The 21,307-nt window shown below is 38.2% G+C and overlaps 1 protein-coding gene across 4 annotated transcripts in view; it reads right to left on the bottom strand.

Annotated features, from left to right (window-relative positions):
* Positions 1–20,547, bottom strand: part of LOC129761976 (TOX high mobility group box family member 4-like) — a 255,471-nt gene extending 234,924 nt beyond the window's left edge. For 2 of the 4 annotated variants that reach the window (XM_055759862.1, XM_055759863.1), the window contains exons 1-2: positions 19,874–20,547; positions 18,729–19,547 (exon numbers count right to left, since the gene is read on the bottom strand). In XM_055759862.1, coding sequence (XP_055615837.1) covers positions 18,729–18,797 — 69 coding nt within the window. In that variant the 5' untranslated portion in view covers positions 18,798–19,547; positions 19,874–20,547. The remainder of the gene's footprint in view (positions 1–18,728; positions 19,548–19,873) is intronic. The other 2 variants (XM_055759860.1, XM_055759861.1) reach the window with 2 other exon arrangements.
* Between the last annotated feature and the right edge of the window lie 760 nt (positions 20,548–21,307).

Here is a 21,307-nt window from a genome sequence, read left to right as displayed (position 1 = left end):
AGTTCAGTGAAAAAATAATATTATTCAACAATTACTTGAACACTTACGAGTGTTCATTATTAGAGAACATTTCTACGTAATCAGAATTGTTTTGTGAATTAAGTTTCAGTGGCCCTGAAAAGGACCACGATTTTTATGGAAGCGGTGGAGAGATAAGGCACTCATACTCGTTCGCGCCTCCTTGTTCAGACACATCATTCATAGTATCCTTCCCTGGAGTCAAGGTTAGGTACTCCAATACTCTTCAGAATTCGACTGATTATAGAGTTTGTCCAATATGATATAATATATTAAAAAAAACAAAAATTGGTCACGAAAGTTTGTCTAGTTTTGAGCGTGCATTACTCTGTCTGTTTCTAGATGGGGACAACTAAAGTAACAACGAAATACAATTTCGAATACATCAATACCACTGCGAAAACAATAGTAGCTATCCATCGTGCATATCATTCTTAAAAGCGAAATAGGACCAAAAAAAAAAGAAACGAAACATTACATCGCAAGCCCCGCTCTTGTGTGGTTGCTAGTCAATTTGGCTAAAATTTCAGTACGGTGCTCCAAATCAATCATCCGTTTTTTAATCGGGAAGCACTTCACATCAAAAGGACCGATAGCAAAACAGAAATAACATCAGCGACAGCAGTAGCAGCAAAAAGTTTCAATTTATCTGCGCAAACACAACTTGTTTCATTCCTCCGTTCACCAAGCAGGAACCGTTCTCGTGTTATCGATCCAACATACACAGCGATGTAACTTTGCTCGTCACGGCCTTTTTTAGAGTTATCAAAATAATCACTTAAGAGTCAATTCATAATGCTCGATGCAGTGATATAAAAGTGCTACGCAAAATGATAAAATTCAAATTGATTTTTTAAATTCATTGTTGGAAGAAAGCTTGTGTGAATTTAGAGGTGGTTTTAAGCTTATTGGTGATTTTCCGTTTGATTATTAAATTTTCGCGCATTGTTTCCGCGTTAAAAGTGACGTCAAATTGCAGTGACGTTTTTGTGTGAGATTTATAACGGCGCATTCAAAATGTTGTTTTTAATAGGAAGATAATTTATTTCTCAACAACGCAAATCTAATTTTATTCAAACATCACATATTTCATTATCGAGTCCGAAAAATCACTTGTTGATTTCGTATAGCTGGTCGTTGAGTTCTACTTCTTCTTCAATGGCACTAACGTTCCTAGAGGAACTTCGCCGTCTCAACGTAGTATTACTTGCGTCATTTTTATTTGTACTTAGTTGAGATTTCTATGCCAAATAACACGCCTTGAATGCATTCTGAGTGGCAAGCTCTAGAATACGCGTGATCACAGTGCAAGTCGGAGGAAATTTCTTTGACGAAAAATTCCCCCGACCAGAACGGGAATCGAACCCGAACACCCGGCATGTTAGTTATGACGCTAACCACTCGGCCAAGGGAGCACGTTGAGTTAACGAGCACAATTTGGGACAACCAAAACTTGATGCTTGATATTTTACAATTATTTAGTTGTCTATCTCAGAGAAATGTAGTTCTCTTTTTTGTGATAAATGCGTTCGAACACTTCCAATCAATTGCTGCTAACCTCTCTGCGATCTAATAGAAAATGGTCGAGTTCAAAGCGTTCGAAATCTTTCATGATTTCCTACACGTTCAGTATTTAGATTTTCATTTTACCCCCATATCTTCCAGTTAGACGTAGTACTACGTCAAAAAACGTCGTAGAGTCACGTCAAAATCGGTGTGTTTTGGCCACTGTAAAGGCGCGTCCACATTATGCCGAATGATGCCGATCGGCCTGTACCAGGCGGCAAATTCGGTTCGTTATGTAATGTGGACGCCCCATCGGGTGCACGAAGCCGAAGTCCCATCGGATGCACGAAGCCGTCACGAACACACGAAGCACTATGTCGTCAACGCTAATTTACGTCGTTTTGTTTTGGTTCGACTTTCTCGAACCGGACCGACTTGTTTCGGTTTCGGTTGGGTTCGGTTTGATTCGAGTCGGTTTTCGGCACGTCGGCAAGCCCGGGCGGTACGTCCACATTTAGCCGGCTTTACCGGGCGGCCAAGGCCGATTGGCGTAATGTGGACGCGTCTCAAGGATGCAGATAGAGATTAAATGGAAACACTCATCAAATAATGTACGACAGAAACACACATTGGGAGGCGATCTGGCGTAGTGGTAACATCCATGCCTCTCACGCTAAAGGTCACGAGTTCAATTCTCACTCCCGACATTCTTCCAAAAAAGGAAGTAAAAAGTGACGAACCAGCCAAATGAGTTGAAAGTCACTATAATACAGATAAAAAAAAGAAACACACATTGAAAAAACTATTCTTTTCAGAATCACAACATGTTTTCAACTTTTCTATCTATCAAATATATTCAAAATCAACATGTAACTAAGCTTAGAGTAATCCTATATCAGGTATATGATCATTAGGGTGGTAATGGATGTATGGGAAAAATTTCATCATCGAATTTCAAAAACCAACCATGCACATTTTGTTTATTGGCTCAAAAAAGTGATCTATGCAAAGTTTCAGCTCGGTCGGACATGATTTAGGGGTGCCACAACGCGATCAAAGTTTTTATTTTTTGATCCTTGAAAAAAAATTGTTTTTGTGATAACATCAGATCTCGACGTTTTATGCCTTTTTAAGTCATTTAGCATTGAACAAAAAATTTCGATTTTCCAAATTTCCTTTACTCCCCCCTTTGAAGATTTTCGAGGATCAAAAATCAAAACTTTGAGCGCTTTGAGGCAACCCTAAATCATGTCCAATCGAGCTTAAACTTTGTACAGATCATTTTTTTGGGGCCAATAAACAAAATGTACATGGTCGGTTTTTGAAATTTGACATGACCATTTTCGCTGCCACCCTAATGATCATGTCTTTGACACAACCCTCCAACTTTTTCCGACAAGCTTTTCTTGGCGAGTGGAACGCTCATCCCATAGCCCCCAAGACAGCTCCCACGAACCAATGCAAGCCAGAAACGAGCTGTTTGACAAAAACCTAAATAACAACTGTGCATTTCGAATACGAATTTTCAATCAAAATAAACGAAAAAATAGTTTCTGAATAGATAATTATTATCCATGGATTGACGTTACAAGAAAAATAAATTCGTCTTCGAATCAGTCTCGGAGGAAATCATAGCTGGTACTATTATGATGATTTCAAAACAGAAAGCGATTGATTTTTTAACGAGGTCAACAATTTCTTCAATTCAAGCAAGCTAGACACTTTGGGACCAACATCACGGAACAGTTGATTATTTCGTTTGAAATCCAGCGAAAATCCAGCCATTTCAATGATTCTAGTCAACATATCCATTTCAGCGAAAAAAAAAGACAAAAGCACATCTAACCATTACGGTTATCATTCTTCTTTATTTCTCCAGAAGAATGCAGTTAAACAGGTTACGTATACGGCGTTTCTCAGTTGTTGTTGTTGTTGTTGTTTTATCGTTTTGTTTAGCATAAAAAGCTTTCCCATAAAAAGAAAGCTGCTAGCTAGCCATATACGAGAGCAGCGTAATAATGCACTTTAGCACCATGTGAATTTAGGTCTTAGAAGCAGCAAGCGATCTCGCGTGTGGGTTTTCGTTGGAGAAAGCAAACTCAAAAAAGCTCCTCTCAAACACACACAGGAATCAGAGGGTGAGGGGGAGATAAATCAATTATTTTCCTGATAAATATGCTAATTGTAAAATCGTGACTCCAAAACTGTAATGAAAATAAATACCATGTCGGAGATGTGATGCCACAACAACAACAACAACGACGGAAAAAAAAGAGTGAGGAAACAGGATAGACTATTGAACGTCGAAAGACGAAGACGAATAAGACGGGGACGCAAAAAGAGTTCATTGAAGCAAGCAATAGCAATGGCAGCAGCAACACGAAAAAAAATGAGGGAAGAAAAATAAATAATATGAACTGCATATATTTCAATGGAAACCATAATCGTCGTTTAAGGTTGTAAACACCATTTCCTCCAGTTGAACATGCAACTAACGAATGGAATTTATGTCAATCTAACGTTAGTTTGCTTTCTAGCTCTAATCATATATCGCGTTTCAATTTTCTTCGAGTGTTTGTATTTGTGTCTAGTACTTTTGCTCTGTGTAGTTTCTTGAGCAATGTTAAAAGTTTTCAACAAATTGTTATCGATATGATAATAATTTATTGACTTCATATATGAACTAAACGTTTCCTTTCTAGCTTCAAAAATGAAAACCGTCTTCTCAACACAACATTAGGGGAAGTGGGGGCAAAGTGGTCACCCTAAGGAATATGTCCAGTTTTTATTTTAGTTCAACTCATTGTAGTTCAAGATAGCATACGGCTTTTACTATAAAAATTAAAAATAGTACATTTTTCATCATTGAAAAAAAAAGGTGAAAAATAGAAGATTTTTTTCGCTTGGAGGTAAAGTGGTCACCTAGGAGGGACAAAGTGGTCACTCGCACATATCAAGCTAAATGGGATAGATTTAAGTGTTTTTTCGTTCTAATTTGTTCAAATCATATTCGATATAGTAGGTACATGTAACAGTCGTCCAAACTACTGATTTGTCCAACATATCAGATTGAATAAACTAAATTTCACGAGAAATCCCTTAGATACCATACACACAGAACTACGGCCAAATGGCTATCGAGAGATCAATTTCTGTTTTTATTTATATTTCGACTTGCGACAGCTCTACTGAAGTATATAGTGACTCAAAATTCATTAAATTCTTCAAACATAAGGTGCCTTTCAATACGGTGTCAATAGTCAATAGTAATACTATCAAACAAGCAGATGACCACTTTGCCCCCCATGACCAATTTGCCCCCACTACCCCTACGTCATTTCAACGATACTTGGTTGAGAACTTCATGCCAAATAACATGGCAAACAGCATCATCGTTTAATCTTATTTATTCGTCTTTTTTTCTTAGTAATTGTTTGCCTCAAAATGAAAAAGATCGTTCAATCGTTAGTTTATCGTACGATTATCGTAAGGACCTTGAATATTTCAGGTAAAAACATGACGGGAGTGGTTTCAATGCTGCTTAAACGGTTTTTTGGCGGTACTGCAATGGAACAGGAATAGGAATCTAAAATGCAGAATTAATCATCAGAATGAAGAAATCATGGGAAATTAAAAACAAAGAAATTTTGACGTAGAACTATGTCTTTCGTTTCAATAAGAAATAACAATCTGGATTCGAGCTCTATATCTTGTATCTGAAATATGGAAATTATACTGAAATCTGAGACAGAAGCAGGAACTCAAAAAATGATCCAGTGATTCCTTTCTAGAGCCTCATCAAAATTAATAATAATAAATCTCAGATATTTTCAGCTCTGATTTTTGAGTGATTGAATTTAAAACATGAAAATCAGTAATCTGAATCTCGAACCAGTCAAATCTCTGCCAACTCGAATTGTATAAAAATCTGAACTGTAAATCTTAAGAAGGAATCATATTTCGGAAACCACATTGAGAATCAGGGATTTGAGTTTAGAACCGTAAACTAACAATCAATTTCCGGGATTCAGACTATGAAATTTAAATTCTGTATCTGGGATTTTGATTCGAAACTCAAGTGTATCATAGGTTAAGGAATCTGAAGTCTGTATGTGAATGCAGCAATGTGTGCAGGAATCTTGTTTTTGGTATCTTCAAGTTCCTAGGAAATCTAGGAATTCAATTAGAATTTCGAATTCATACTGACAATCTGAAAACAGGAACTGCAATCCTGAGTCTCATATCTATCTATCTAATATATCTTATATATAAAATTCTCATGTCACGATGTTCGTGGTCAAACTCCTCCGAAACGGCTCGATTGATTTTAATGATATTATACTCAAAAAACTTGGCAGGCATGAGAATAGGTCGTAAACTATATATATGATGCCGCTAGGATACCTATTACTTTATATTTGATACCGATTAGGGTGGTCCCATGCAAATAAAATCAGAATAACTTTGTTTTCGTATTTTTTTTGCATAAATTTGGCTTGAAAAAAAAACTTATAACCATATATAACCAATTTTCACCCTCATCTTTTTTTTATCGCGATATAGGTATTTTTATATAAACGATACCAAATAATTGATTCGTCGTTCGTTTTTTAAACAGGACGAATTTATTTACGTTGTTTAATGCCAGATGGCACTTCGTCCTCTTCATCGAATTTCACCCTACACATACGCAAGTAACCTCAATTCGACTAAAACTAGGAATATCGCCGGCGAGCTGGAAGCCTTTTTAGATGAGCACAATGAATTATTGAAATTATTCTAATCACACCCACGCTTGGAATGCAAAATAATAGTCACGCTATTGTCGTCAATCCTGATAAAAAACCGATTGAAGAGCACGTGTGTAGATCCAATGCGCCACTTATTACTTTAATTATTAGGAATATCATTACTCATTTTGAATTAATATTTTAATATTATGTGGTTGGAGGAGACGAAACAAACGAAAGAGTGCCCTAGATGGATTCTTATGTGTGTCGTTTGATGAATTGAGCTGTGTCAATAATCCATGGTCAACATATTCGCAAAAGTAGAGAGCGAACGACTGCGATTCCTATGAGACAATCAACAGAAGCGGTTCAAGGAATGATAGCGAGACGCTATCATGAGTAACACCTACACGGCCTTTGTTGAAACGACAGCACGTGTGTTCAAACAAAAGAAATGCAGTCTTTAATGGGCTCTATTACAAAATTACACGTATTTCGTCTAACATATTGCTGAATGTATACAAGATTTATAGAAGAATCGTTAAGTTCGGACTGTTTTTTAAGTATTTAAACAACATCGAGTAATGATTTTCATCCAAATTTAAGCAATTTAAAATTATTTTCGTGTCTGCTGATCTGATACAGATTAAATTGCTCCACGAATACGGATTACTTATTTTGAAGTTTATTTTGCGCCGAGGCAAGGTTGCTACATTTCATAGCACGAATGATCAGATTTCTGAATTCAAAAAAAGAATCCTGAGATCCGATCGATCCGGTCCATTTCTCTGTACATTATAGATCTCATCTCCATCTCCACATCACACTCAGGTTCGGGAAGTTCCCACGGTCCAAGTCCAATGCAATACACGGTCAAATCTTCACGTATCTGCTCGATATCCACGTGGAATCTATCCTTCATCGACCATAATCAATTAATTTTATAGATCGTTGAAACATTTGAGCACACATGTATTGCAAAACATTAGTTATTTTGTATTCAACAGTCAAAATATTCACTAGAAGTAATTTGTATGGCAGAACAACGTTAGCCGGGTCAGCTAGTATATATATAAATGGAGTGATGTCTGTCTGTCTTTCCGTCTCTCTGATTCTTATGGACTCGGAAACTACTGAACCAATCGACATGCAAATTGGTATGTAGGGGTTTTTGGGACCGGGGAAGGTTTTCGTGACAGTTTGAGACCCCTCCCCACTCTCTAAGGGGGCTGCCGTACAAATGAAACACAAATGTTTGCATTACTCGAGAATTAATCAAGAAAATAAACCAAATTAGGCAAATGGAAACTTCAGGGTGCAATAACTGTTTCTATGGTGGTTAGAATCTGCCATACAAATGAAGCACAAATTTCTGAATTACTCGAGAATTAATCATGCAAATAAAACCAAATTTGGCATGTGGAGGCAATAGGATGCAGTAAATAATTCTATGGTGGTTAGACACACCCACCTTCCCCCCACCCCTCTAAGATAGGGTTGCCATACAAATGAAACACAAATGTCTGTATTACTTAAGAACTAATCAAGCAAATGAAACCAAATTATTTTTTTTAAATTTTTTTTCTGTATTATAGTGACTTTCAACACCTTTGGCTGGTTCGTCACTTTTACCTTCCATTTCAGAAGAATGTCGGGAGTGAGAATTGAACTCGTGGCCCTTAGCGTGAGAGGTATGGATGTTACAGCTACGCCAGAAACCAAATTAGGCATATGGAGGTTTAAAGGTGCAGTAAATGATTCTGTGGTGGTTAGACAAGAATATGAAACCAAATTTAGCATGTGGAGGTTATAGGGTGCAATAAATGTTTTAACGGTGGTTAGACACTCCACTCCTCTCTCTAAGGGGGAACTGCCATACATACGAAACACAAATTTATGCATTACTCGAGAATTAATCAAGCAAATAAAACCAAATTAGGCATGGTGAATCGACACTTATCCTCCCTCTCTAATACAAATGAAGCATATATTGGGTTGGGGAAAAAGAAATGTCGTATATTGTCAATATATGGCAACACTTAAACATATCGTGTGTTGTACTTAACGCATCGGGTCATACTATACGGCTATTTAAAGACGACAATCTGTAATACAAGTGTCGTTTGGCAGTGTTGTGATTGTCCTTTTCAGTTTCAAGTTATAGCGCGTCAAAGATGGAGTCCACCAAGCAAGAAATTCGCCATATTTTACGTTTTTACTACCTGCGAAGTAAAACTGCAACGAAGGCGGCCGAAAAAAATCGTGTAGTTTATGGACCCGATACTGTAACGATTTGCACAGCACAGCGTTGGTTTGATCAATTTCGTTCTGGTGTAGTGGCTGTCGAAGATACACCCCGTACTGGTAGACCAATCGTCGTGGAAACCGATAAAATCGTTGAAATCATCCAAGTAGACCGGCATGTGAGCACTCGCTCGATTGGCCAGAAACTGGGTATAGACCATAAAACCGTTTGGAACCATTTGTAGAAGACTGGATTCCAAAAAAAACTGGATGTATGGGTGCCACACGAGTTGACGCAAAAAAATCTTTTAGACCGAATCAACGCCTGCGATGCACTGCTGAAACGGGACGAACTCGACCCATTTTTGAAGAAGATGGTGACTGCTGATGAAAAGTGGATCACGTACGACAACCTAGAGCGAAAAAAGTCGTGATCGAAGCGCGGTGAGCCGGCCCAAACCATCACCAAGCCCGAATTGACGGTCAGGAAGGTTTTGCTGTGTGTTTGGTGGGATTGGAAGGGAATCATCCACTATGAGCTGCTCAACTATGACCAGACCCTCAACTCGGTTCTCTACTGTGAGCAGCTTGACCGTTTGAAGCAGGCGATTGACCAGAAGCGTCCAGAAATTATCAATAGGAATGGTGTTGTTTTCCACCAGGCCAACGCTCGGCCTCACACATCTTTGATGACCCGCCAGAAGCTACGGGAGCTCGGATGGGATGTCCTATTGCACCCACCGTATAGTCTGGACCTGGCTCCAAGTGATTATCATCTCTTCCGGTCCATGCAAAACGCTCTTGGTGATACTAAGTTGGCCTCAAAAGAGGCTTGCGAAAACTGGCTGTCTGAGTTTTTTGCAAATAAGGAGGGGGGATTTATAGGGGGGAGGGGTATAATGAAGTTGCCTTCTAAATGGCAACAAGTTTGCGAACAAAACGGTACATGTTTGACTTAAATTGGATAATTTTAAGTATGTTAAATGAAGCGTCAAATTTCGATCAGAAATACGACATTTCTTTTTCCCCAACCCAATATTTCTGCATAACTCAAGAACTAATCAAGCAAATGGAAATAAACTTAGCATATAGAGGTTTTAGGGATCGATAAACGTTTCTATGATGGTTCGACACTCCTCCCTCCTTCCTAAGGGGAGGCTACCATACAAATGAAACACGAATTTCTGCATATTTCGAAAACTAATCAATCAAATGGAGCCACATTTGGCATGTGAAGGTTTTTGAATATGAGAAATGTTTCTATGATGGTATGACACCCCTCCGTCCTCTGAAATGGAGAGGGGTCCCGTAAAAATAATACACATATTTCAACCAAACATGACAATTGATTTTTTTAATGTGATAAAACGCAATCCTATATCTTCTTCTATAAATATAAATCTATATAAATAAAAATGGATCACCGAATGTGTTGGTAAGAACAAAACTCGAGAAAGGAATTGTCCGATTTAGGGCTGTCTTTATTTTATCATATTTTCAGTATCAAACATTTATTCCATGTAACGGAGAAACATGTTATTTGCAAGTGGTTGAAAAATCTTGAACGAGAATTGTGTCAGAAAATAATATGTCTTTGATTTCTATATAGGGGAGCAACTCTACGAAAAATCTAACGATTAATTGAGAGTTTTCAAACGCATATTACTCAAAATCGTTATTGCGACATATGTTGTGTTGATTTTTTTTTGTTTAAGACATGAACAGTGAATATAGTAAAAAAAAAAAGTAAACAATTTGACAATTGAAATGGGTGTGTTATTTCGGTTTTACTTGCCATTCGTTCTCCCCCACAACGCAATGAGCAATCTATTTACCTACAATTCAGAGTTAGCTCACAATGTGATTAGATGCATATTATGAATAGGCATTTATCAGTTGGCAGAATCAATGGGGGGGATGATCAAGGAATGATCTTGAAGATGATATTGGATGGTTTCACTCTATTCTCCCCAAAGATTTGACGAGAGTCTGGTCCAAAAGATTGAACGTTGATAGAGATTTTATTGGATTGAAGTTCAGGTTGTTCTCCAATCAATTCGTGCTATATTCACGTTTTATCGTGTAGGTCTTGCGTGGTTCAGGATGTCATTATATCGAGCATATTGTTTGGTTATGTAAAAATGCAATTAATGATTTGACTGAATTGAATTTGCTGAGTTACAAGTTCGAAAGAGAATACTCACGCATATTTTTCAGGGCGTCCATTTAGTGTATCAAAAGAAATGCAGATTTTGAACAATGAAAATACTTTGGCTTAGCAATCAATAGGTAACAAGCATAGAACTCCTTTATCAGGATCCCGGCCGTGCCCCTAGGCCCAGACCCATCAACTTTTTTTGACGTAGGACTACGTCTAACCGGAAGATATAGGGGGTGAAATGGAAATCTAGGCACTGAACAAGTAGGAAAAAATGCAAGATTTGGAACGCTTATAACTCGAGCATTTATCAATAGATCGCAAAGGTTTTTGCATCAATTGATAGGAAATATATCTACGCATCTATCATAACGAATAACATTTAATTTTTCTTGAGATAAATAATTGAATAATTGTGAAATATCAAGCATTTTCCAAATGCACTATGTGCCCATTTTTGATTGGTTTATTTGGTGCTCCTCAAATCGAACCGACCAAAACGGGCAACCAGAGCAGCAGCGAAATAGAATGAACCACGATTGGAAAGGAAAAAGAAAAAAATGAACGAAACATTGGTCGCAGTCTCACACATGCGTAATTCTCGAGCCAGCCAGTCAGCTTAAAAATCCCCGCTCCGCTGCCGTAACGATCATTCTCATTCAAACCGTACACCACATCGGTTCGCATCACAACACATCAACAAACCAACCCAAGCAGCCATGTCTGGACATGACAAAGGAGGAAAAGTGAAGGGAAAGGCAAAATCCCGCTCGAACCGTGTTGATCTGGAGTTCCCCGCAAGGGTAGCTAGGCCGAGCGCGTTAGTACCAGTGCACCAGTCCACCTAGCCGGCGTTATATAGTTTCGGCCGCCGAAGTGATCGAGTTAGCTGGTAAAGCTGCTCGCGACGATAAGAAAACCCGCATTCGGAACAGAACACATTCGGTTCGGTGGACATCAAGACAACAGGCAGTTGCAGCGAGTGGCGAGTGGCAAACGCAATCGCAAAACGGCTTCAGGTAGCAGAAGAAAAAAGTTTGTTCTTTATACACACTACTTTGGTGGCAAATCCAGAACAAGGCGGCATCGAGGGCGTTCGAAATGGTTTTTTTCAAAACCACGAGTACTAAGTTTTCTAAATTTGAACCATTCCATAAAACAAGGCGCTTTCCAGGGCCATTAAACCTTCCAACAAAGAGTTTAGGAAATACAGTTCAATGCTTTCTAAAACATTATCCAAAATATTAATAAAACACAAATTGATTTTTTCATAATTTGTTTGCCACGATCTGATGAGTATGTGAATTTGACAGTTGTTCTGAGCTTATTGATTTTCACCAATTCTTAAATTGCTTCTAGATTGAAAGTACAGTAATTTACACTTATCTCGACATTTAGCTAATTGGTCGGACCAGTAATGCGACATATTTAGTTGGACATTTTTGTAAACATAGAGTTCGGGGTCCAAATTATGACCCCACATTGAAGGTCGACACTGTACCACTGTCATCGCAAATGTTCAATTACAGGTTAAAATTACCTCCAATCCGATACTGAATGGTAATGCGACGTGCCATTAAATGTAATTTACTGTAAAATATGTCACAAGCTGGATGGGAAGAAATTTTCCAACTGTGAAAGCTGTGGCGAGTGGCAAATGCAATCGCTAAACAGCAAGGTTTAGCCGAACAAGATGGGGATATCGAGTGATAACAAAACAATAAACTCTTTAGATTGAAGATAATTTTGTGATCCTGAAAAGGACCCTTTTTAACCTGCATGTGAATCCAACGAGCGAACAAATCGTAATGAATGTATTTGTTTGCCATCGCTCCCTTTTAACGCTCATTTGTTCGTCTCGTTGGACTCGCCCCTCTGGCTGAGTCTGCCGATTTGTCTCTATCCTGTGAGTGTGTACCGCTAGAGTATAAAACACGCGGACCCCAAAAAAATATCTTATTTTCTTTCAAACCGTAAACCCGTGTGGTTGTACGGCATCGGCATCGTGGACGTAACAAAGGAGGACAAGTTAAGGGATAGGCAAAGTCTCACTCGAACCGTGCAGGTCTCCAGTTCCCTGTTGGTCGCATTCACTGATTGCTCCGCAAGGGTAACTAGGCCGAACGGATTGGTGCCGGAGCACCAGTATACCTAACAGCGGTTATAGAGTTTCGGCCGTCGGAGTGCTCGAGTTGGCTTGCAAAGCTGCTCACGACAATCAGAAAACCCGCATCAAGAACAGAGCAGCTTCGGTTCGGCGCTCATCAAGGCAACAATTAGTTTCAGTGAGTGGCAAAGTGTTTCTCCGGCACGTCGCATCAAATGTAATTTACTGAACAACATGTCACAATCTGGATGGGAAGAAATTTTCCAACTGTGAAAGCTGTGGCGAGTGGCAAACGCAATAGCTAAACAGGAAGGTTTAACCGAACAAGATGGGAATATCGAGCGATAACAAAAACACAACACCAAAAGTTCTTTTCAGAACCATCATATTCATGAAGAGTAAACAGTAAACTAATCCATTTTGACGTAGGACTACGTCTTTCATTTCTATACCGGGGTGTAAAATCAAAGTTTCGAAAACGAAAGCGTTACGCCGGAGACCGGGATTTTGAGCGTTAATAGCTCCTAAACAACTGAACGAAATGGTATGATAAACACTTCATTCGAAAGATAAAATGTCTACGCGTTCTATACTTGTTACTTTTTGATCCAAAAACTTGTTTCAATAGTCTTAAAATTGCTTTCAAAACAGGCTATTGAAATCACCAATCGGTATATAAGCGAGCGCCGCTCGGAAATCCACTCAGTTCTAATTGAACAGCGACTGGAGCATGTTGTCGCTGTTGTGGTGAAGCTCTTCGTTTATCATGAAAGCGCTGATGAACGGTGTCACCAAGAGCCTGTTTGTGCACCTTAGGCCAGACACGAATCCATCAGGAGGAGAGTGATGCCACAAACGGTTCTCCGGGAAGATCTCGAAGCAGCCGCTACACACATACACGCGCGGAATTCTTTCCGTTTGGATACCATTCAGCATCGAGAAAGATCCGGAAAATAATCTACCAGTTCCTCTGGGAATTTAAAAATACATTCATGTGAAAGAGTTTATTTTGATGTTTTCTATCCATGTAACACTGTGACCAACTATGTTTCAATCAAGTGCTATTAACAGATGGTTATCGAGTTAGCATAAACCACTGGTGGGCTACCAGTATCGAGGAAAATGTGGAAATATCTAATCGTTACTGAAAATAATCTGCCAGTTCCTCTGGGAATTTAAAATTACATTCATGTGAAAGAGTTTTTACCTTATTTTGATGTTTTCTATCCATGTAACACTGTGACCAACTATGTTTCAATCAAGTGCTATTAACAGATGGTTATCGAGTTAGCATAAACCACTGGTGGGCTTCCAGTATCGAGGAAAATGTGGAAATATCTAATCGTTACTGAAAATAATCTGCCAGTTCCTCTGGGAATTTAAAACTACATTCATGTGAAAGAGTTTATTTGGATGTTTTCTATCCATGTAACACTGTGACCAAATATTTTTCAATCAAGTGCTATTAACAGATGGTTATCGAGTTAGCATAAACCACTGGTATGCTTCCAGTATCGAGGAAAATGTGGAAATATCTAATCGTTACTGAACATAATCTGCCAGTTCCTCTGGGAATTTAAAAATACATTCATGTGAAAGAGTTTATTTGAATGTTTTCAATCCATGTAACACTGTGACCAAATATTTTTCAATCAAGTGCTATTAACAGATGGTTATCGAGTTAGCATTAACCACTGGCTTCCAGTATCAAGGAAAATGTGGAAATATCTAATCGTTACAGAAAATAATCTGCAAGTTCCTCTGGGAATTTAAAATTACATTCATGTGAGAGAGTTTATTTTGATGTTTATATCCATGTAACACTGTGACCAAATATGTTTCAATCAAGTGCTATTAACAGATGGTTATCGAGTTAGCATTAACCACTGGTGGGCTTCCAGTATCGAGAAAAATGTGGAAATATCCAATCGTTACTGAAAATAATCTGCCAGTTTCTCTGGGAATTTAAAATTACATTCATGTGAAAGAGTTTATTTTAATGTTTTCTATCCATGTAACACTGTGGCCAAATACATTTGGTTTTGTGATTTTTCAATCAATCGCAATTAACAGGATAGCTTCTGAAGATTATTCTTCTCCATCAGTAGGATATTTCCGTATCCAATATTGTATGCGCCCGCAATCGATTATTGCTCAGTCGCCGAAAGTTCCGAGCTCAGAGAGTTCATTCCCCTCTAGTTTGCCTTCCAAATTGCCATCGTAAACCACGCCTTCTCTCGATTCAATCACGCACAAAAAGCATACTTAAGCGATATTCTGGTGGTGAGACGCATTCATTTTTCGTGAGGACATCGACAAGACAACATCGTTGCTGAGGATGCTGGACGGCGAAGGATCGAGATCTGCCCTGAAACGCGAGCAGTTTGTTTGAAACTGTGAGGGAGCACAGAGAAGCCGATCCTTCAAGAGAAGAGAAGGTGACCATCGAAGCAGCCGCTACACACACACATACGCGCACGGAATTCTTTCCGTTTGGATGCCATTCAGCATCGAGAAAGATCCGGAAAATAATCTGCCAGTTCCTCTGGGAATTTAAAATTACATTCATGTGAAAGAGTTTATTTTGATGTTTTCTATCCATGTAACACTGTGACCAAATGTTTTTCAATCAAGTGCTATTAACAGGTGGTTATCGAATTAGCATTAACCACTGGTGGGCTACCAGTATCGAGGAAAATGTGGAAATATCTAATCGTTACTGAAAATAATCTGCCAGTTCCTCTGGGAATTTAAAATTACATTCATGTGAAAGAGTTTATTTAAATGTTTTCTATCCATGTAACACTGTGACCAAATACATTTGGTTTTGTGATTTTTTAATCAAACGCAATTAACAGGATAGCTTCTGAAGATTATTCTTCCCCATCAGTAGGATATTTTCGTATCCAATATTGGATGCATAAAACCTTGTAACTCCAACGTAACGCTCTCATTTTCGAAGTCAAATATTATTTATTCATTCATTCAGAATGGATTCAGATTCAACTTCAAACAAAGGATCACTGAATCAACGATACTCCTACGTCACCATTGCGGTTATACCATAGATATAACCCACTCTATGTTTTTGAGGTAGATAGGTAGGTATTCACGTAGGAGAAGAAAATAAAACAATATATTTAAAAAATATATTTAACAAAAGCTGTCCCCTTTGTATAGTCCTACGTCACTCCGGTTATGTCCCCGACATTACCCACCCGTCTTTTTTGACGTAGGATTACGTCTTTCGGGAACATATTGGGGTACAAATTGAAAATCGAAAATCGAGCACATCGTGAAAATTGTCCAATTTCAAACGCTTATCACTCAGTCATTTCTTGATGGATTGATGAAATTTTTGCGTCAATCGATTTCGGGACTCCATAACAATTTTTTATACTGAAGAAAATAATATATGTCATTGAACTAACTATCGAGCAATTGAAAAATCTCAATCCCTATCCTAACGGAAATACCCACTTTTAATTGGTCGAAATTGACGACACATGCGGCGGGTCCCTAACAGAGACATCAAAGCCGGGCTGCCTGGGGGAAATCGGTATTGCAAATACATAAAAATAGGGGGAGATTTTGTTCCCACCGAAATGTGTTCCCTAACAGAGACATCAAAACCAAGCTGCCTGGGGGAAATCGGCACTGTAAATACATTAAAGTATGGGGAACGTTTTGTTCCTACCGAAATGTGTTCCCTAACAGAGACATAAAAACTAAGATGCCCGGGGGAAATCGGCATTGCAAATATATGCAAGTTGGAGGCATTTTATATTGCAAGTAAGGTGAGTGATACGATTAATTCTAGCAAATAAAATTTGGATTTGTAACTTTAATGTTGGTTGCTTCGGGAAATTTCATATCAATGACCAATCGTGTATTGTGCAAATTGAGCACAAGTGTAAGTGTAAAACTGTATATTGTAGCAGTATTGTTAAAAATGATTTGAAATATGAAACGATTTATTTCAATTTTCATAAATAAAAGCCAAGGTGTGTTCCCGCTCGAGAACGGGTCGTTTGGTTTAAGCTGTCTATTTTGTTGTGCTCATTCTCACCCAAGCAAAGTTCATACGGCGAGAAAAATTGGAAAAGTGAAGAAATATTATAAACAGTGATTTCCCATATGCTCTACACATAGTATTAGGTGTTGTTAGTCCAATTGATTAGTGCACCCGTGGCCGAGTGGTTAGCGTCTCACATTATCATGCCGGGTGTTCGGGTTCGATTCCCGTTCTGGCCGGGGGATTTTTCGTCAAAGAAATTTCCTTCGACTTGCACTGTGGTCATGCGTATTCAAGAGCTTGCCCCTCGGAATACATTCAAGGCGTGTTATTTGGCTTAAGAAATCTCGACCAAGTATTAATAAATGACGCTAGTTAATGCATACGTTGAGACGGCAAAAGTTCCACAAGGGAACGTTAACGCCATTCAAGAAGAAGTCCAATTGATATTCGCATTGGGTTGAATAAACACTCAAAGTGTAAAAATTATAAAAGAAAATTATTTTTTACATTTCAAATATGTTTTCTCTATATTAGTAACATGTTTGAACTGATGAGAAAAATTTATAATTGTGTTCGGTGATGGTATTACCTTATATTACATTGGTGAGCATTTTTCTTTATTTCATCCATACATAACACAGGCGGCATCTCGTCTAGGATCACAGAGGGCGGTTTTCATCAAATATCGTTCTACTTAGGTATCTTTTATCTGATACGCACAATTCAACGACTGTTTACCATCCTTCTATCATCATTACTCGGTAAACACTGGTGGAGTGAACAAACAATACCCAACAACCAAACAAAACGGCCCTTTTCAGGGCCACCACATCATTATCAAAGAGTTTAACTATGTAATTATTGAAACATATCCAAAATTAGCAGATAGCCTAACGGAATCCTACGTCAACTATGCGGTCGTGTCTCGGACACAACCCTCCTGTGACTTTTAGGTTTCAATGAGTCTAGACCAGGGGTTCTCAAAGTGGTCGATATTGGTTTCTCAGGGGTCGACATGAATGAAAATTGATTTTGGGGGTCGACGAGGTCTAAAAATTGACCTCCATTTCCATTTGCGGTTTATGCAATGAGCCCGATAATGATGCTATGGTATTGTGAGTGTACTGTACGAGATACTTGGCATCATTTCTCGTATGTTCAAATTAATTCGACAATTAAATATATAAGCTGGGTGTGTCCTAGATGTTCCAATGAAGCCATTCTAGTAGACTGAGTAAACTGTAAAATCAACTCCCATCGTCGCAGTTTCGACTGAATCGACTGAAAAAAACGAGTAGGCGTAGTAAGGGAAGAACCACTAATTTGGAAGCCTTGAAAGCGATCCAATGTTTATGAAATATGTCAGGTGGTTTTTGGTGAAATTAAAACCAAATAAAATTAAAATAAAAAAAAATAAATTTATATCAAAAATCCACAATCAAAAAACCGAAAAGAAAAAATCGATTTGGTACTTATGTATTAACGTCACCGGAACCGAAATTCAAACGATAACAATCTTATTGTTCGAACGGACACTCAGTTATCTTTTGCATTGTTGTTTGCAGTGTTATTTTTTAGTGCGTGTTTGGGATTGGCGGTATTTACGGAAGCGCAGCTGTTTTTTAAATGGTATAACTCTGTATTCTCTTACAAAATTTACGTTTTATGAAATAGTAATTTTGCACCGCGTAATAATCAAACAAATCGAAGCTTTTAGCAAGCAGGATTTCGCAAATCAAAGGATGAACTCATTTCAGTTGATTTTCCAATCATTATGATCACGGCTCTCTATTTGAAAGACCTTCACAAGAGTGGCATTCAACAGCGCTGCTTCAGTTGAAATGTTACGATGGTATTTTCATTCAAACGTTCAAACAATTACGGCTAGCAGCCACACTACATGATCACCATTTATAACAAGTAGAAAGAACAAATCAATCCACTCACCTTGTAAATATATTGATCGAACATGTTTACGTCGAATTCTCCAGTGCCACTGTTATAACTAGTCTCCATAGTAACAATACACAGACACAATATGTTCCGTATCACGGGAATAGCAGTTGTAGCAGTCCAGAGGCCAAACAAGTAGTGGATTCCAGTACACGCGATACGGATGAATAACAACAAGCGTGATGAGCGGAAGAAAACAACGGAATTATCTCACTTATAAATGTAGCACATCGATTATGTTGTCCTTCTTCTCTTTCCAATTTCGGGCTTGACTGAACATATTTTCCTCAATAGCGGGCGCGGGCGCTTCCCCACCTCTCCTCCTCTTGGGCTACAATTTTCTTGTTTAAAAGGATAATTACTTATTTTCTTTTTATGCACGATTAACTTTCAACACTGGCGTTGAAGTCACCACACGAGAGCACAATGGCGCGCAGATAAGTTGTTGTCTCACCGTTGTTTTTTTTGTTTTGTTTTGTTATTTTTTTGCTGTTACTTCTGTAGGCTACACCAAACTAGAGAGATTTTTCTCTTTTCCCGAAAACCTTTCTTCTCACTTCGTTCACTCGTTGTCTTACTTGTTTTTGCACGTCACTTTATTATTCTCTGTTATTTTTAGTTTCGGCTGTTTCTCTCAACATCTTTTTTGTATTAGGAACGAGAATTTACACTGTTTATGTGTACATTTATCTCTCTTTCGCTGTTTTCCGAGATAATTGATGTATTGAGATTCGAAGAACGGCAATCATATGATTTGTAGCTTTATATGTGTATCGGTTCCGATGAAATCCAATTATTTTGCAGATTGAGAATCTGGTTAAAGACAACAACAAAAAACCATTAGTCAAAAAATTGAAATTTACGTTTCAGCATTTGTTGTTTTTCGAGATATTTTGCATCTCAAATCTAGTACAATATTTTAACTATTATGAATAATTTTAGTCACGAAACTTGAGTTATTCTTGAGTAATACTTCAACCCGTTCCTTACGTTTACGTCTTATTTTTCGTAAATTTCATTAACATTTAATGATTTAGCTACACAAAACTTTAGTACACTCGAAAAACTCGGTTACACCATAAAAGTCCATCATTTTATTTCAAGATTTTAGGTCACATTCGCATACCTTGAACACTTACCATCAATTTAATCTGTCTTGCACTATACCATTTATGGTAACATACAATTAAGTTAGATTGCTGGTACGTTAATTAATGTTTTACTTCCAATTATGCACCACTGTTTACTTCAAATACTCCGAGTATGAATATTATTTTAATCCAGAATGTGCGTTCGAAAACAACTGTTTCAAATATTCCTTGCCTGCAGCGCCGTCAAATCAGCATAGTGTGCTATGCTATTTTGTTATTGATGCACTGATTCAAAACACAGAAAGCACTTTCCTTGATTTTGTTATGTCACTGTTTAACAATAGCCCAACAAACGATCGCAGTGAGCTGAGAATTGGATTATCACACACTTGTAACACAGTTAATTTGTTCCGAAATTCTTTTTCCTTTATGTCAGCACCTTGCACTGCAATAATGAATCGCTGGCTCGCAGGGGGAAGCGGGAATTGCACAAATTTTCATTCTACGCAAATTTCAGATGCACTACTACTGACTGACCCGTGAGATGATAAAAACACTGTCCCGCCGAGGTGAATACGCGAACGACGACGATGCTTCCGAACGTTCTTTTCTTGGCCTCCTGAAGCAGAGAAAATGCACCAAACACGTATAGAAACACAATCTACTATGCTACTACACGAACGGTCGCTGACCGAATGAAGAAAAAATATATCTGTACAAATATTAAACAAAATAAAACGAACACCGTCAAAGATTGCTATGGCCCGCGTCGCGCACACACGTAAAGGGAAAAGAGAAGTGTGAAGTGCCTCAAGAACGGCGAAACCATGCCAGAGAGTATCGGCACATAATAATACAAGCAGTCGGCAAAAAAGTGACTGACTCTCAGATTCTCTCTCTAGCTCGCTCCGAAGATTATGCACACTTGTGCAAGAATCAAATGAAGATCCGTAGCTATGTTGGGTTGGTTTGTTGGTCACGAGAGACGACGATGAATGTATGCAAAATGAGAAATAGTACGATTTATAAGGCGTCGTGTCAGCGCGAAGGTGAATCGACTCTGGATTGGAACGAATACTTCTTAATATGAGCGCACGGTGGGAATAAAGTGCTTCTTTCGAGGCTAAAAGCATACACAAGGGAAAAAAAATTAAAATTGTTCATGATATTTTGAAAAGCGCGTGGAAATTTGAAATGAAATAAACGAAACGTTTGTATATTGTTCACAACGTAAAATGTTGCGTTGGATAGAGTTCACGGGGTTAACTCTCATATAACACAATGACTTTATCTAAATAGAATGTTCTGGAAGCTTGTTTTCGACTTTCAATAGAAGGAAAAAAAGAGATCTGCATTGCAGCGTACGATTACGAGTATAAGTCACTGTATTGGCCTAACTTAGGATATACTTCAAAACGGCTTGACGTAGGTTACGTCAATCAAGTTTATTTGTCAAGTTATTTGGCTTGAAATAAAATTTGA

The sequence above is a fragment of the Toxorhynchites rutilus genome, chromosome 1, assembly GCF_029784135.1.
Source record: "Toxorhynchites rutilus septentrionalis strain SRP chromosome 1, ASM2978413v1, whole genome shotgun sequence".
NCBI lineage: Eukaryota > Metazoa > Arthropoda > Insecta > Diptera > Culicidae > Toxorhynchites > Toxorhynchites rutilus.
The sequence above is the reverse complement of the archived record's forward strand: the minus strand, read 5'-3'. Positions and strand labels throughout refer to the sequence as shown.